Here is a 15,743-nt window from a genome sequence, read left to right on the forward strand (position 1 = left end):
AAATCTTACTTACACGTGAAAAAGAATATGAAAAATGTGTATATTATATATGGAAAGTCATTAAAATTAAAACCAGTCAAAACTATAATGTTATACATAATTATATGTAAATTTAAAAAAAAACTTGAACAAATATATTTAATTCATCTCAACTTTATTTAAAAAAAACTTTTAAATAAAATTTAAATGATAAAATGATACTCAACTAACCCAAACCTTTTATATTTAACTCAATCAAATACTCACCCTTGAAGGTCGAAAAATTTACATGTAACCTCTGTTTACTGCTTGCAAGATGTAAATCAATGCCCCTTTGACTCAACTCATAGCTTAGTAAATAGTGAAATTTCCAGGGACACGTTGGAGCAAATTTAATTGAAAGCAGCAGCTTTCCAATCATAAACTCCCAAGTAGTAATTTCGATTGTACTAGTGCAGAGGCATCATATATGATTTTTGCTCACGGAATCAGACGCTATTTTGAATTCTTGCCAAACTCGATGTCCAAGCGAAAAATTCGTGACCCAAGGTTTCAGTGAATAAACAATCACAAAATAAATGCGACTAGAGAAGGAATGGAACGTGTCAATCATTTGACTCATTTCAGTGCCCCTAACCTAAAAACTAAAATCAGAGGGCCCAGTAGCATTTGAAAATTTTGCAATCTGAATTTTTTCCCATCATGTGAAACTACAAGTCTACATAAATACATAGGGGGTTAGAGGATAAACATATGCCAACGAAAGGAAAGGAAAGGAATTACCAGTACATCCGAATGATAACGAAACACAACCTAAAATGAATTGAGAGAAGTAAATCGGTGCAAATTCAAAATCTATGGCGATACATAGCCTTTGATGTTTCACACCCCTTATAGCTAAGCTTTTCATCCTACATTCTGCCTCCACATGTTTTCCCTTCTCCTCCTCCTCCTGCCTGAACGCCCTAAAAGAACTCTGCCATGTCGACGGAGTCGGCTAACCAAAGACATATTGCTCCCATCGTTGTTATCATCTTGATTGGAATAACCCATATCCCCAACAGTAGAGTTAACGTGAACACCAACAGTATTCTCATCCGCTACGTGTGTAGGTTGCCTCGTTTGTCTACCGAGGTCATTCCCTGATGACTCAAATGCATGCAGCAGAAGAAAGAGATTCAAAATATCACCATCTAAGCCAAACTCAAGATCTCCACCCCTTTCTATAACATCTGTGTAGGGACCATCCTCTCTATCTGTCTCAAAGCCATGATGATTTCTTTCTATTACATAATCACCAAATACCATTGCTCCTGGCATTGTTGACCTTATTGTGCTGATCACATCCTCCTGCTCCTGCTCCCGTTCAAGCCTTCTCCATTTTTGCTCGAGGGTCGGATCCACTTCGCGTGGCTGAGCACATGGATGATCCGCTTTCATGTGTTTCCTAAGTTCCTTAAAAGACCCAACAAAGGTGCAGTCATCCTGCATACAGCTTCTCTTTTTGGAATTTAAAAATTCCCTAACAGGTTCCACCACTGTCCATCCTTTCACCTGACCCCTGCAAAGTGGACATGATAGTTCAGTTACACCAAGCTTCTCAACAGGCCAATTGGAACCAGCTGCCAGAACTGAATCATCAACAGAACTAAGAAATGGTTCTTCACGATTGGATGAGACTACTTTAGTGTGGAACTTCTTGTACTGGTCAAGGCAGTTTGAGTATCGGAAGCTAGTTCCACACATGTAAGGACGGCAGCCCTTGTCATGGGATGAACAAAGAAGAAGAACAGCATTGTGAGGGCACTCCATGCAAACGGAACATGTTGTGCCTTCCCAATCTTTATTATCCAAAGCTTTGGAACATTTTTCTGGGTGCAAATCTCGAGGGATCCCTTGGCAACGAGAGTGCAACAAGTATGGGGTCTGCCGGGATGCAATTCTACGGCGAACCTTGCCACCTTTTGCCATTTGCAAACTACAACTCGAATTAAAATTGCAAAATCAGCAAAATCTAGTAATGAATAATCTTAAGCCCAACACAATATGGTAAAAACAGATCAATCACTTGTCGTGCTTCTGAAATTTTTAAAGCTAATGGCAATTATGTTGTTATAGACTGGATTTTTGTAGAGAAGAATGTCGAAAGAAAATAGGTTTTAGAAGAAGAATTGAGAGATTTCAGAAGAAGTTTGCATCATTCATTTTCTAAGAAAACTTTTTACAATCAAGCCTAGTATTATTTAATTACATAAGCCATAGAATTCCTGCCAGCTGTCCATTGTCATAACAACCATCTAACAGAATGATTCTTCTCTTTCTATTTTTTATCAGATACTGGGCCTTCGTGTTGGGCTGCTCCATCACGCCATTCCCTTCCAGGCCTGCTCCTCTGCTGTGTAAGTTTCCTGTGCATCTCACGTGTGATTTAATTCCCAATCCTATCTTCAATCCCTAACCCTCGATCCCCCTTTCCCAATTGCTCCTGCTTCCTCGTCTCTCTTCTTCGATGCTTCCTCTTCTCTCTTCTTCTTCTACCATAACAATACCCATCCCTCGAGACGAGCCTTGTCCCCAAGGATCGAACGCAGGAAACTGGCCTTTGAGAGTCGTATAATCCTCCCAAGTATCATTTTCTTCAGTCAGATTCTCCCAACGAACCAAAAGCTGAGTGACAGGTTTTCCCTTTCGATTTACGATTCGTCTTGCCATAATCTTCAAGGGTTTGATTTGTAACCCTCCTTCTTCATCTACTGTAGGAGGTTCAGTGACAGCAATCAATGAATCACCGATGAACTTCTTCAAAAGGCTCACATGGAAGACTGGATGCAAGCGAGAGGATTTCGGTAAGTCCAATCGATAAGCGACTTTTCCAATCTTTTCAATAATTTTATAAGGTCCATAATATTTTGCTGCTAATTTCAAATTCTTTCTCAGGGCAATAGATGTCTGTCGATAGGGTTGCAATTTCAGGTAGACCATATCTCCTACTTCAAAAACCCTTTCAGTTCTGTTTTTATCTTGTTGCTGCTTCATGCGATTACTTGCCATCTGCAATTGAGTTTGAATTAACTGTCTAGTAACTTCTCTGTTGTTCATGATTTCTGCAATAGTATGTACTGTAGACTCTGTAGGCCAAACCATAATAGGTGGTTTGTAGCCATATAAAGCCTGAAAAGGAGTTAACTTGAGGGCAGTATGATAAGTGGTATTGTACCACCATTCAGCATGTGATAGCCACTTAGTCCATTGCTTAGGTTTATAAAAACAAAATCCTCTCAAATACTGCTCCAAACACTGGTTAACTCTCTCTGTTTGACCATCTGTTTCTGGATGGTAAGCAGTGCTGAACACTGTCTTGGTGCCTAACTGTTTCATAAATTCCTTCCAAAATAAACTTGTGAAGGTCTTATCCCTATCAGAATGGCCATTTTAGGTTGGCCATGTAGCTTGTACACATTGTCTAAGTAGAGCTTAGCCACCTCTGCTGCAGAATAAGGGTGAGCTAAAGGGAGAAAATGACTGTATTTGGTAAATTTATCTACTATTACCAAAATACAATTTTTCTTTAGTGAAGTAGGCAACCCTTCAATGAAATCCATAGAAATTATTTCCCAAGCCTGGTTAGGAATAGGTAGTGGCTGTAATAAACCAGGCTTTGCTAAATGCTCCACTTTAGTTTGCTGGCAAGTCTGGCAACATCTAACATAAGCAGCAACCATAGATTTAAGATTTGGCCAATAAAAATTAGACCTAATCTTATAATATGTAGCCTGAGCCCCGGAGTGTCCCCCTTGAGGAGAGTCATGTAAAGATTGTATAATCTGTAATCTAAGGCTTCCAGTAGATCCAATATAAACTCTCCCATCATATCTAAGAACAGCCTTAGAAAACTTCCACTTACTGTCAGCCATAGGAGTAATAGTCAGAATTGAAATCCAATTCTGAGCTAAAGAGTCACTCTTATAGCTTTCTTCAATCTCCTGAACCCAACTAGGTATCAAAACTGTCACTCCCATAGTCAAGCATTGAGCTTGATCCTCCCATCTTCTAGATAAAGCATCAGCAACTACATTTGATTTCCCCTTTCTATACTGAATTGTATAATCTAATCCCAATAACTTTGTCAACCCTTTCTTTTGGATAGTTGTAGTTAACTTTTGCTCCAAAAGAAACTTTAGGGGCTCATGATCAGTCTTAATAATAAATGTTGCACTCTCCAAATAATGCCTCCATTTAGACACAGCCAAGAGAATAGCAAGATATTCTCTTTCATAAATAGATAATGCTGAGTGTCTAGGGCTTAGAGCTTTACTCAAATAAGCAAGAGGTCTTCCTTCCTGAGATAAAACAGCCCCTACACCTCCTGAGCTAGCATCTGTTTCTAAATAAAATGTTTTAGAAAAATCAGGCAATGCTAAAACTGGAGCAGAACACATAGCCTTCTTAAGATCTTCAAAAGCACTGTAAGCAGCAGAATTCCAGTGAAAACCATCCTTTTTTAACATCTGTGTTAATGGTTTGCTAATAATACCATAGTGCCTAATAAATCTTCTGTAATATCCAGTTAGACCTAGAAACCCTCTGAGAGATTTAAGGGTTTTAGGCTGAGGCCAATTCTGCATAACTTCCACTTTGCTAGGATCAGTAGACACTCCTGCAGCAGAGATAATATGACCAAGATATTCCACTGTAGTCTGGCCAAAAAAACACTTAGATAACTTTGCAAATAATTGGTTCACCTTCAAAACTTCCAAAACAAGCCTCAAATGTTCAACATGTTGTTGCATACTGCTGCTATAAATCAAAATATCATCAAAGAAGACTAAAACAAATTTTCTAAGAAAAGAACTGAACAACTCATTCATGAGAGCCTGAAATGTAGCAGGTGCATTAGTAAGGCCAAAAGGCATTACCTTAAACTCATAATGCCTTGATGAGTTCTAAAGGCAGTTTTGTAAATATCTTCTGGTTTAATTCTGATCTGCCAATAACCTGATCTCAAATCAATCTTAGAAAAGTAAACTGCCCCATTTAACTCATCCAATAAGTCTTCCACTATAGGAATAGGAAACTTATCTTTGATGGTCAAACTGTTTAGTTGTCTGTAGTCAACACAAAACCTCCAAGTGCCATCCTTCTTTTTAATAAGAAGGCAGGGAGAGGCAAAAGGGCTCCTGCTTGGCTGAATGACAGAAGAAGAAAGCATAGCAGCTATCTGTTTTTCAACTTCAGTCTTCTGATTATGAGGAAATCTATAAGGCCGTAGATTAACAGGTGTGGCAGTAGGTATTAGTGGAATTGCATGGTCATGTGACCTCTGAGGAGGTAGGCCTTCTGGTTCAGCAAAAACCTTGCTGTATTTATCCAATATAGGTTGCAATTCTATAGGAACAGAAGAAGAGTGTCCTGTCATAGTCAATAGGATAATATGACCAATAATATCAGAATCCTTGCACTCATTTTAAGCAAAGTAGCTCCTGATATTTGATATAATTCAGTAGAGGTTTGTTGACCCTGAATACAAATCTGTTCCCCTTCATGATCAAAACTTAGTGTCATATTATTAAAGTCCATCAAAATTGGACTGAATAACTTCATCCAATCAACTCCCAATACCATGTCACTGCCTCCCAATTTAAGTAATCTAAAATCATGGGAAAAAGTATGTCCTTGCATTTCCCATTTAACCTTGTTGCATCTAGCAGAACTGAACAACTGTTGGCCATTAGCCACAGTAATAGCCAAAGGATAAGCAGTATTAATCTGTATGCCAGCATCAGCCCATGTAGGAGTTAAAAAACTGTGTGTACTGCCACTGTCAATTAGGATATTCAATGGTTTCCCTGAATATTGCCCTGTATTCTCAATGTATTATGACCAATGCAGCCAGTAATAGCATTCATAGAAATTTCCAGATTTTCCTCTTCTTGTTGTTGAATATGCTCAGCATCAGTAGGACATACCTCTAATAGAGAAGGATCAACTTCTTCAGTAATCATATTCAATTGCCTGGTTTTACACTGATGGCCCGGCAAATACTTTTCACCACATTTAAAGCAGAGGTTATTTTGCCTTCTGTAATCCATAAGATTTTGCTTTGGATTTGGTACTGCTGTAGGTTTTGTAGGTACTGGCAGTGTAGGTTTAGATATATAAAGGGGTTTGGGTAGGGTGGGTTTTTAAAAGAAGACCTCACTCTTCTGTTCTCAAACTCCACAGACAGTTCATACAGTTTGGCCTGTTTAGATGCTTCAGATAAGTTTTTAGGATCTAAAGCCTTGACCCTATGCTTGATATCATCTCTAAGTCCACTAATAAAAGTGACACAAAAAATTCCTCAGTCAAAGTAGGATTCTGCAACAACATATGAGGTTGTAACTCCTCAAACTTCTCTTGATAATCTTCCACAGACCCTTTCTGAGTCAATTTAGTGAACTCCTCAACAATATCAGAAAAAGTTCTATCACTGAATCTATGACAAAGATCAGCTTCAAATTCATGCCATGTCACATGGTGTTTTTGCATAATGTAACCATCAAACCAAACTTCTGCTTGCCTGTTAAATACATTGTAGCTAGTTCCACTCTCTGCTCAACAGGAACCCCACAAATAGAAAAGTATTTCAGGCACTTCTGCACCCACCCTCTCGGATTAACCCCTTCAAAGAAAGGAAGTTCTATTTTAGGTCTATTCCACATAACCCCAGAACTAAATGAACTCCCTGGCCCCTTTTTTTCAGCTTCTAGTCCCACTATAATAGGTCTAGAATCACTATTTTCACCCATTTGATTCTCAGGCCTATAACTGTTCTTAATGGCTAGACAATCATCAGGTTTAGACTTTAATATCCCAGGTTCATCAGTTTTATAAGTAAACCTAGATTTGTCATTCAGCACAGTCACCATAACAGGAGTCTTTTCCTTATTTTTAGAAGTATCAGGAGATTGTACCTGCTCACCCACAGATTGCACTTGGTCACCAGTTCTACCTGTCAATATCTTCAATAGCTCTTCCACATAGCCCTGATTCGTTTCCATTCTAGACTCCAATGCATTGATTCGATTCTCTTGATTTTCCCACCATTTGGGTGGATTGGTTTCATCCCGTCCTTGTTTAACTAAAGCAGTTAATTCTTCAATCTGCTTTTGCAACCCTGATAAATCAGCTTCAGCCATAGTTTGATTCTTCTTTGGCATGCCAGAATCGAGGCTCTGAATACCAATTTGTTATAGACTGGATTTTTGTAGAGAAGAATGTCGAAAGAAAATAGGTTTTAGAAGAAGAATTGAGAGATTTCAGAAGAAGTTTGCATCATTCATTTTCTAAGAAAACTTTTTACAATCAAGCCTAGTATTATTTAATTACATAAGCCATAGAATTCCTGCCAGCTGTCCATTGTCATAACAACCATCTAACAGAATGATTCTTCTCTTTCTATTTTTTATCAGATACTGGGCCTTCGTGTTGGGCTGCTCCATCACGCCATTCCCTTCCAGGCCTGCTCCTCTGCTGTGTAAGTTTCCTGTGCATCTCACGTGTGATTTAATTCCCAATCCTATCTTCAATCCCTAACCCTCGATCCCCCTTTCCCAATTGCTCCTGCTTCCTCGTCTCTCTTCTTCGATGCTTCCTCTTCTCTCTTCTTCTTCTACCATAACATATGTCTAAACCAAAGTTTCATCATGGAAACTTACCATTAACGACAAGTCTAATATCAAAAACAAATGCACATAATCCTTAGAGAAAAAGAGAAAGAGTAATGAGATGCTTGGGTTATTCAAGGTTTAGGGTTATCCTTGATTAAATCCATGACATACCTAGAGAGCAATCCATCAATGATATGATATTTTAGTTTAAATTATAATAACACCCAAAAATCAAGCCTAATAACAAACAAGCAATGCCATTAACATACTAATAGACATAGACCCAGCTAAAAGAAGAACTACAGATATGGAGACCCCGGAAACAATGAACATCCATGTTCCACTATACAAGTGAATTAGGTCATCCCTAACAATAGAAATCGCAAAAGAACAATTCCAACCAATGGACAAGCAAAAGATGACGTCAACGTTCACAAATTAAAAGGGAGAATTTGAAAGATTCTCACCTGTTTGAAAAAAGGGTGCAGAAATCTAGATCAAGATAATGGGTTAGTTGGAGATAGCCAAAACCTCCAGAGTTTATAGAATTTAAGGATCCAAAGAACGTGGTTTGGCAATAGTTTCACGTTAGCAGTATAGTTAATTAACCGATTAAACAGTAGAAAAAGAACATGAAACACTACAATTTTACATACATAGTACTACAAAAAATAAAAAATCAAAAGGTTCAAAATAAATAATAATAAATAAGGAACGAAGATTCATCAGGAAAGAGCATACCGGGGAGAAGAGGAGTGAATTGGGGGAGAGAAATTTAGGGTTTTGTTAGGCCACGAAATCGAGGGATTGAAAAAGAAAAAAGAAGAGAAGTGGTAAATAATAAGCGCCAATGCCAAAAGCTTTGTAGCGAACCAACGAATTCGAAATTTAGAATATTCGGTGGAAAGGAGTTTCACGCGACATGAAAATGGTAGTGCGATTCACGGGTCATTTAAACATAAATACGCGGTGGATTTGAGAACAAGATAGCGTCTGAAGGACACGCTCCGTTGAAACTTTGGTAGATGAGTGATAATGACATTTTTTAATTAAAAGGCTTAATACCAAATTAAAATCTTGAATACGTGTTTAAATTATTTTTTGACCTATCCAGAAACGTTACTCGTTTAAGTATTTGAGCCGTCAATGAAGTTAATTTTCTCGGCGCGTGTTACAATTTGGTGGTTTTAAAAAATATATTTAAAATTAAAAAAAAAAACTAAAATTATATATATTTTTAAAGAAAAACATAAACATTTTGAAATAACCCAAAAACTTTGAAAACCTTCATTTCAATTCTTAAACCCACTTCGGCCACCGCCCTTTACCGTTAACGAAGCTCTACCCGACCTCATCTCCCCGACGACCAAACCCCCTATAAATCTTGACCGATCGACGACAAATCGACGTTTTATACCCCACTAATCCTATAATGAAAATCGCGATCCCACGTGATCTCGACGGTAACTACGACGACGCATGACTAGGAGGATGACAGAAACTACATTGACGATGGCAGTTGTGGCCAGAAAGGGGGATAACCTAACATTTTTTTTAAAAATAAATTTCAAAATCACCAGATTGTGACATGTGTCGCTTAATGGGGAAATTAACGTCATTGATGAATCGAACACTTAAATTGGTAACGTTTGTAACTTTAAACACCTGGATGGGTTAAAAAATGGTTTAGGCACCAATTCAAGTTTTTAGGTATAGTTTGGACGCTTATTTTAGTATTAAGCCTAATTAAAATGGGGGTAAGTACAAGATCAAACATATGTTTAATAATAACTGTTAATCATTTGATTGTCATTCATATTTTCGTAGTGCTTAAATCCGGGACCTCAAAAAATAAAAATTTTCTTGATTGATTAATTCGTGCTAGTAATAATGACATTTAATAGAAGAAAACGTACTATAAAAATAAAGAAAAAACGTATTATAAAAATAAAATTATTGAAATTTTTTAAGAAAATAAGAGAAGAGAAAAAGCATGATACGATAAATTGAAACAAAATAAAAATTTTACTTTGGTTATATAAAAATAAATATAGTTTAAAATTTGAATTCAAGATTTGGTGAAATTAATTTTTTAATTTTCAAAATTATTTTCAAAATATTAAATATATTTTTAAAAAAATATATAAAATGTATATATTTATAAAATATTAATTAAATTTGCTAAAATAGTTTTGGTATTTATATACTCTCTAAAAAACCAAGGTTTGATTCATTTTATTATTTTCCTTATAATAGAAACTAAATAAAATATGTCGTAAAATATAGTTCAAATATGAGTATTGATGCTTTGCTTTGTACGAGTGATCCCATACTCACCGAAGACTTATTAGTTTTGATTCGTTACAATTTCTTTTTTCCTTTTAGTTTGTTTTCTTGTCTTCAGTTGGAAAGATAACATATGAAATATTGTAAAGCAACAGCGATTATAGGGCTTAGGGGTTGATATATTACTTCAGAATGATTAAGCGCTGAATGATTCAAATGCTGAATGATTCAGAGACTCTGTATGAATTAGCTCTGAATGTAATATGCTGTTTGATAATGGCTCTGAATCATTCAGAATGTATTTCTGTACTGAATCATTTAGCACTGTTTTACTGAATCAATCAACACTGAATCATTCAGAGGTGTGAAACGAACATGCTGAATGATGAACTAACCAATTAAAATTAATAAAATTTCATCCAATATAATAGTGACAACCTAATTGAAGATTAAATTATTAAATTGAATTAAAATAATGACTAAATTGAAAGAATGTATTGAGGACAAAATGTATAATTTTATCAGTTTTATTAACTGTCACATCAACACTTATGTTATCTTTTAACGGCTAGCGACCTAATTGAATACATTTAAATAGTTTGATGGTATAATTGACAAGAATTTAAAAATGATGGTAAAATGAAAAGATACTATAATTGGGTGGTCACTGGTATAATTTACTTTAATATAATTAATTCTAATAAGTTGACTAATGAGAATGCCCACGTCTTTTTATGTCGTTTGAGGATTGAGAAATAAATACATATGTAAATAAACAAAATGAATATGAATAAAAGTATGTTCATATTTTTTATTTTAATTTTAATTAAACAAACTATACGAACAACTGAACGAACAAAATTTATTGTTCGTGTTCATTCATTAAGAAATATAATTTGTTCGTGTTTGTTTATTAAAATGATAAACGAACATAAACGAATGAACATAAACAAGCTTACATTAAATTAATTGAATTTTTATTTGAGAAGAGTTTTTTTCTTTCCAAATAATTTTATGATTTATATTTTTATTTAATAGATATTTTGTATTATTTATTTGGATTTTAAAATATTAATGGGTTTAAGGTTAAAATTATTAGGTCTTAATATTTCAAACTAGTCTAAAAATTTGGCTGAATATAAATAAACAAACTTAAACAATCAAATTACCGAACGCTCACGAACGTAAATGAACGAACGAGACATTTATTCGTGCTCATTAATTAATTTAAACGAACATAAAATTTTGTTCAAGTTTATTCGTTTAATAAATAAACGAACTTCTTATCGTACAATTTACAAACGGTTTACTAAACGTTCGATTCGTTTATAAACATAGGAACGAACATAGAAACTAGTGCAGTCATCGTATAACGTCATTCGATCTACAACAGTATTTCCTTCATGATAAATAAGTTGCATGCTACCTCTAAATGACCGAGTCAAGATTGTGCTTCGAAGAAATCGTGCAACAACAAAATTTCGAGTTCCAATACCCCATCTCCCAAGCAATAATATAATGTAAAACACACACACACACACACAACCTCCGATTTGCATTTTAAAGTTACATGGTAGTTTTAATTATTAAAAAAGAAAAACATAAATCCAATTCGTGGAACCATCAAAAGCATATCAAAACCGTAAGGTTTCTCATCATAGAAATGGCATGGAAATTGCCTATTCCCCTACATCATGTAATCAAAATTAATATGGACAAACTGACAACAAATCTAAATTAGACAAAGATCAACCTTCTGCAACAAGATTGGTTCCCTTTTGCAATTTGATTCGAAGAACCGTTGCTCCGAGTATATATGTTATCCTCCCGTCAAGGTGGTTTCGACAATGCGGAACAAGGTTGATGACTAAAATCATGTTGGACTGGGGTATTTTACTCCCTCTTATCCTCTTCCGTGCCGTCTTCATGATCAGAGACACCGGCATTTCCATTATTCCTCTCTTGCTTGACTAAACTGACATCCCCATCGGACTGCCCCCTTGTTAGAGATTGAGCTTCTTCATCATCGAATTCTTCCCCGACATCTCCCGAGTATGCATATCTGAGCAAAGTCGGCAGTAACAAGCATATTAGCATAATAACATGGGGAATTTAAGACCCGGCCTCTTTTAGAATGAAGCTTCTAAAAGCACTCTCCTTGTGGTCAAACTGAGCTCTCTCCAGCATGTCAAAACCTCAGGCGACATACGATTTAAGAATTTTCAAATTGCAAATGAGAGGAAAATAACAGTTAAGGTCATCCAATCGACTCTGTAAAGCTTAGAAAGAGTAATATGCACCTTTGAGAGCTCTGAGATGGAGCCCAAAGGTAGCAAATAACACAGAGTAGTGCAAATGAAAGAATGTCCCAGAAAGCTGTGATGATCCAAGCACTTTGCCACCTCTCATTGAATGGATCTGTTGCTTTGAAGTATACCTGTACCGCCAAATAGGTCAGGTCCGTGATAAATTGAACCCATTGGTATATTACTAAGGACCAAATGCCTGTTTTAAGTACAATAAATGTCTTCGTCGTATTATTTCACTTAAACACAAATATTTGTCATTTATCTGCGACAATATAACATGAAATATCAACCAAGAAAGAAACCAGAATCTAGACGAAATATACCTCAAAACTTATCCATCCAACTGAAGCAATCACCGCCATAGCTAGTGCATTTGAGAATTTCCTATAGAGGTCCAACTTTGCTGATATTCTTTTTACCTGGATGAAAAACTAATGTCAGCCATTGAAATTTGTACAGTATGAAAGAGCAAAGTGAGGGGAAATATATCATGATAATGAATGAGCACAGCTATTACGGTCAAGAAACTTAAGATCATCAATCACTAAAGCATAGTGAGAAAAAGAAAAAGAACAAAGTACCTGTAACTGCTCTAGTGTTTTCGAAAGAGATGTAAAAATCCACAATATCAAAAATGCATCCAGGAATGCATCAGGAAGGACTAGGAAGAGTCTTGCTCTTCCTGATACGTCATTAATGGTCCCTACATATTCAGTAATGTCCAGCAATTCAGATGCCAAAAAATAAGTCGCTCCAAGAAGAAGCACCTTTGATGTAAGGCCACCTAAAGTTGGGCGTACAACACCATAGCCCATAGAAACAGAAAGTATGAGGAGTCGAGCAAGTGTTTTTCTTATTGCTCCAACAGTCACGACCCAACTTGTAAGTACAACAGGCCTCATTCCTGAGCTGTTAAAATTAGAATAGTCAAGATACCACAATATCATTTCAAACAAACCCAGACCAATGACAGCAGTGATGCAGTGCTGAAGTAGCAGGATATCTTTCCAAAACCTCACATACTGTGAGAACCAAATGGCACTAAGCAACAAATAGGCAATCGTCATGTAAACATAAAACTTCATCAATGGTGCCATTCTCCCTGGTAAATAACCATCAGGGTTCTTCCACACCGTCTTCCCACTCATTGTTGTTCCATTGAGTTTTGGATCACATGCTATGAAAAGCAAATTATACATCCCCATTTTCATGATGGGAACTTCGGTTTTGTCCATACTAGTTGATAAATAGTTCCCACCAAAATGTACGCTCAAAACAATAGGCCAATTACTATCTGTTGCAGAAGGTATCCGAATGACTTCACCTTGCTTGCACCCTTCCAGCTTAGCAAGATCAGGGGTACAACATATCGATCTCTGTCCACCATAAGCTGAACCACCTATATTATTTCTATCAGCAGCCTCAAAAATCACCGCTTGAATCAACCCAGAACTATGTTCCTCGTTGGAATGGCCATCTGCAGCAGCCTGAGTCCTCCAGAATGTGATATTCTCAAATCTATGTATAAGAAAAATACATTCAAGGCATAAAATTTTGGAAGTGAATTAAAAAAAAAATGGAGGTGGAAATGCTTAATCCAGCACCAAGAAACTGGTTTACTTATGAATAGTCATAACTATTTTAATCCATGGCCTAATAAGATATTGAAAAAACAGCATTCATTATATATTTTTACAAATGATAATGACATATAAATCTCAGATCTCTGGTACCAGAAATCGCTATCTCCCTAACAATTTTCAAGTAGGTTCTCAAAAATTCAATGAAGGAACACTAACGATCCATTTCAATAAGACTACATACCATCGACATATAATTTATTATAAAATTATTGAATAAAATAAACAACTCATAAACTTCATAATTTATTTATTTAAACATAAAAACTGTATGCATAAGTAATAAGCTCCAAAAAAACGTTATACTTATAATAAATCACACTTCATTCCTATTAAACAAACCGGTGAGGACTAACCCTTATCAATTACATTTCACACGAGTATCGATTTATGTCTACTTTTTGTTCCTTAAATCAAATCTATTTGCATTCTTGGTAACATGGACTTGGATCTGCTCAAATAACCATTTTCACTCAAATATGCAACTAATAAATAGTAAAAAGGTGAAAAATACATTTCTTGATTTTTCAGAATTAGATCTTCCATAGATCATCATAGATACACCTCAAGGCTTGAGCATTAACTACTTAAACAAATTGAACTTAAAATAAAGCAAACGATTCACATATTTTAGATAAAGGAAATGTCACGTTAATACTACCAATGAAAGAGCGGACATCGGAAGCAGACTTAACGGAGGAAATGTTTCGTCAAAAAATACTAGAAAATAACTGAAAAATTGCATTTCTTATTTTTCAAAATTATTTCGTCCGTCGATCATCATAAGTACACCTAAATAATAACTAGTTTCTAGCAGATCTAATCCATATAAACAAAACAACGCCATGTTCTTCACTTAAAGTTCTAATACATTGTGTTTAAAAATAAAACAAACGAATCACATTTTTTAAAATAAGGAAATGTTTCGTCAACGTTACCGAATGAAAGAGCGGCCATCGGAAACGGAGTTGTCGGAGGAAAGGGAGGCGGCGAGGCCTTCACTGCCACCTGAAAGAAGATAAGCATTTCCAACTTCGCTGAAGAGTTGATTTTTGTAAATGTGGATCGAAGCATTGATCGTCGTTAACGCGGTTGATAATAGAAGAAAGATGGATATTCGATATGCGAGATCCATGGCTAGGAAATTGGAGATCAGTGTTCGGACCTAAACAGTTGCGAGAGAGTAGATCTGCGAATTTGAGGTGAAAGTTGAGTGAGTAAGATCGAAGCAATGGTTTAAGCAAAGAAGCAAGCGCAGCGTCACTGTCGAGAGAATGTACTGTTACGCGCCCTATACGCGCGGGTTTATGGCTGTTGTCTAAAATGTTTTGGCTAACTACACTCTTGACCACTTAACTATGGGTGAATTCTATTTGAATCAGCAATCTTTTTTTTAAAAAAAAAAGAGTTATATTAAATAGTGTAAAGTATATAAATGGTCACGATAATAAGACTCTACTTATTAAGTCTCTCAATTGTTAAAATTTATAAAATGATTCTTTTATTATAGGGCGTTGATTTGTTAAATACATTGATTATTAAAAGTTATAAAAGTCACTCGGGTATTCATATATTACAAACTCATTATTTTTTATTAAAAACTGTCAATCGTCTAAGTTAGACGCTAATATGCTTATTAAGATATTATAAAATCTAATATTGGAATAGTTTCAGTTGTATAGTTGTTTGAGATTCTATAATAAAATTTTATTCTATTTCAGTCTACAAGTTAACTTCCAGCTCAGTCCATTGTCAATTTTTTAGCAAAAAATATGAGTTTAAAATATATGAATAGTTGAATGACTTTTTGTAAATTTTAATAGCCGAGAGACTCAACAAAGCAACACTTTACAGTCGAAAGACTATTTTATAACTTTCGA

The 15,743-nt window shown here is 35.6% G+C and overlaps 2 protein-coding genes across 5 annotated transcripts; both read right to left on the minus strand.

Annotated features, from left to right (window-relative positions):
* Positions 1-682: 682 nt before the first annotated feature.
* Positions 683-14,209, minus strand: LOC120199911. 3 transcript variants are annotated; one of them, XM_039200881.1, is made up of 3 exons: positions 14,202-14,209; positions 6,684-6,690; positions 683-1,963 (listed from the first exon to the last, which is right to left on the minus strand). In XM_039200881.1, the coding sequence occupies exon 3, from the start codon at positions 1,948-1,950 to the stop codon at positions 886-888; it is 1,065 nt and encodes a 354-aa protein (XP_039056812.1). In that variant the 5' UTR covers positions 1,951-1,963; positions 6,684-6,690; positions 14,202-14,209; the 3' UTR covers positions 683-885. The 3 variants fall into 3 exon arrangements, with proteins under 3 accessions (XP_039056812.1, XP_039056813.1, XP_039056814.1); XM_039200882.1 differs by lacking the exon at positions 6,684-6,690 and having other exon boundaries at positions 14,202-14,208; XM_039200883.1 differs by lacking the exons at positions 6,684-6,690; positions 14,202-14,209 and adding an exon at positions 8,370-8,473 and having other exon boundaries at positions 683-1,957.
* LOC120199909 (transmembrane protein 87B-like) lies at positions 11,511-15,143 on the minus strand. 2 transcript variants are annotated; one of them, XM_039200878.1, is made up of 5 exons: positions 14,802-15,135; positions 12,805-13,741; positions 12,547-12,642; positions 12,215-12,351; positions 11,511-11,976 (listed from the first exon to the last, which is right to left on the minus strand). In XM_039200878.1, exons 1-5 carry the CDS (start codon positions 14,996-14,998, stop codon positions 11,808-11,810), a joined length of 1,536 nt encoding a protein of 511 aa, XP_039056809.1. In that variant the 5' UTR covers positions 14,999-15,135; the 3' UTR covers positions 11,511-11,807. The 2 variants fall into 2 exon arrangements, with proteins under 2 accessions (XP_039056809.1, XP_039056810.1); XM_039200879.1 differs by lacking the exon at positions 12,215-12,351 and having other exon boundaries at positions 11,797-11,976; positions 14,802-15,143.
* Between the last annotated feature and the right edge of the window lie 600 nt (positions 15,144-15,743).

Source organism: Hibiscus syriacus, unplaced genomic scaffold (genome assembly GCF_006381635.1).
Source record: "Hibiscus syriacus cultivar Baekdansim isolate YM2019G1 unplaced genomic scaffold, ASM638163v2 tig00005712_pilon, whole genome shotgun sequence".
Lineage (NCBI taxonomy): Eukaryota > Viridiplantae > Streptophyta > Magnoliopsida > Malvales > Malvaceae > Hibiscus > Hibiscus syriacus.

Excerpts from the sequence above, each read along its gene's own strand:
- LOC120199911 (XM_039200881.1), bottom strand. The coding sequence starts at position 1,950 with ATGGCAAAAGGTGGCAAGGTTCGCCGTAGAATTGCATCCCGGCAGACC.
- LOC120199909 (XM_039200878.1), bottom strand. The coding sequence starts at position 14,998 with ATGGATCTCGCATATCGAATATCCATCTTTCTTCTATTATCAACCGCG. Across the intron at positions 12,352-12,546 it reads TTGGATGGATAAGTTTTGAG|GTATACTTCAAAGCAACAGA; the intron begins GTATATTTCGTC and ends TTGGCGGTACAG. Across the intron at positions 11,977-12,214 it reads CCATCTCAGAGCTCTCAAAG|ATATGCATACTCGGGAGATG; the intron begins GTGCATATTACT and ends GACTTTGCTCAG.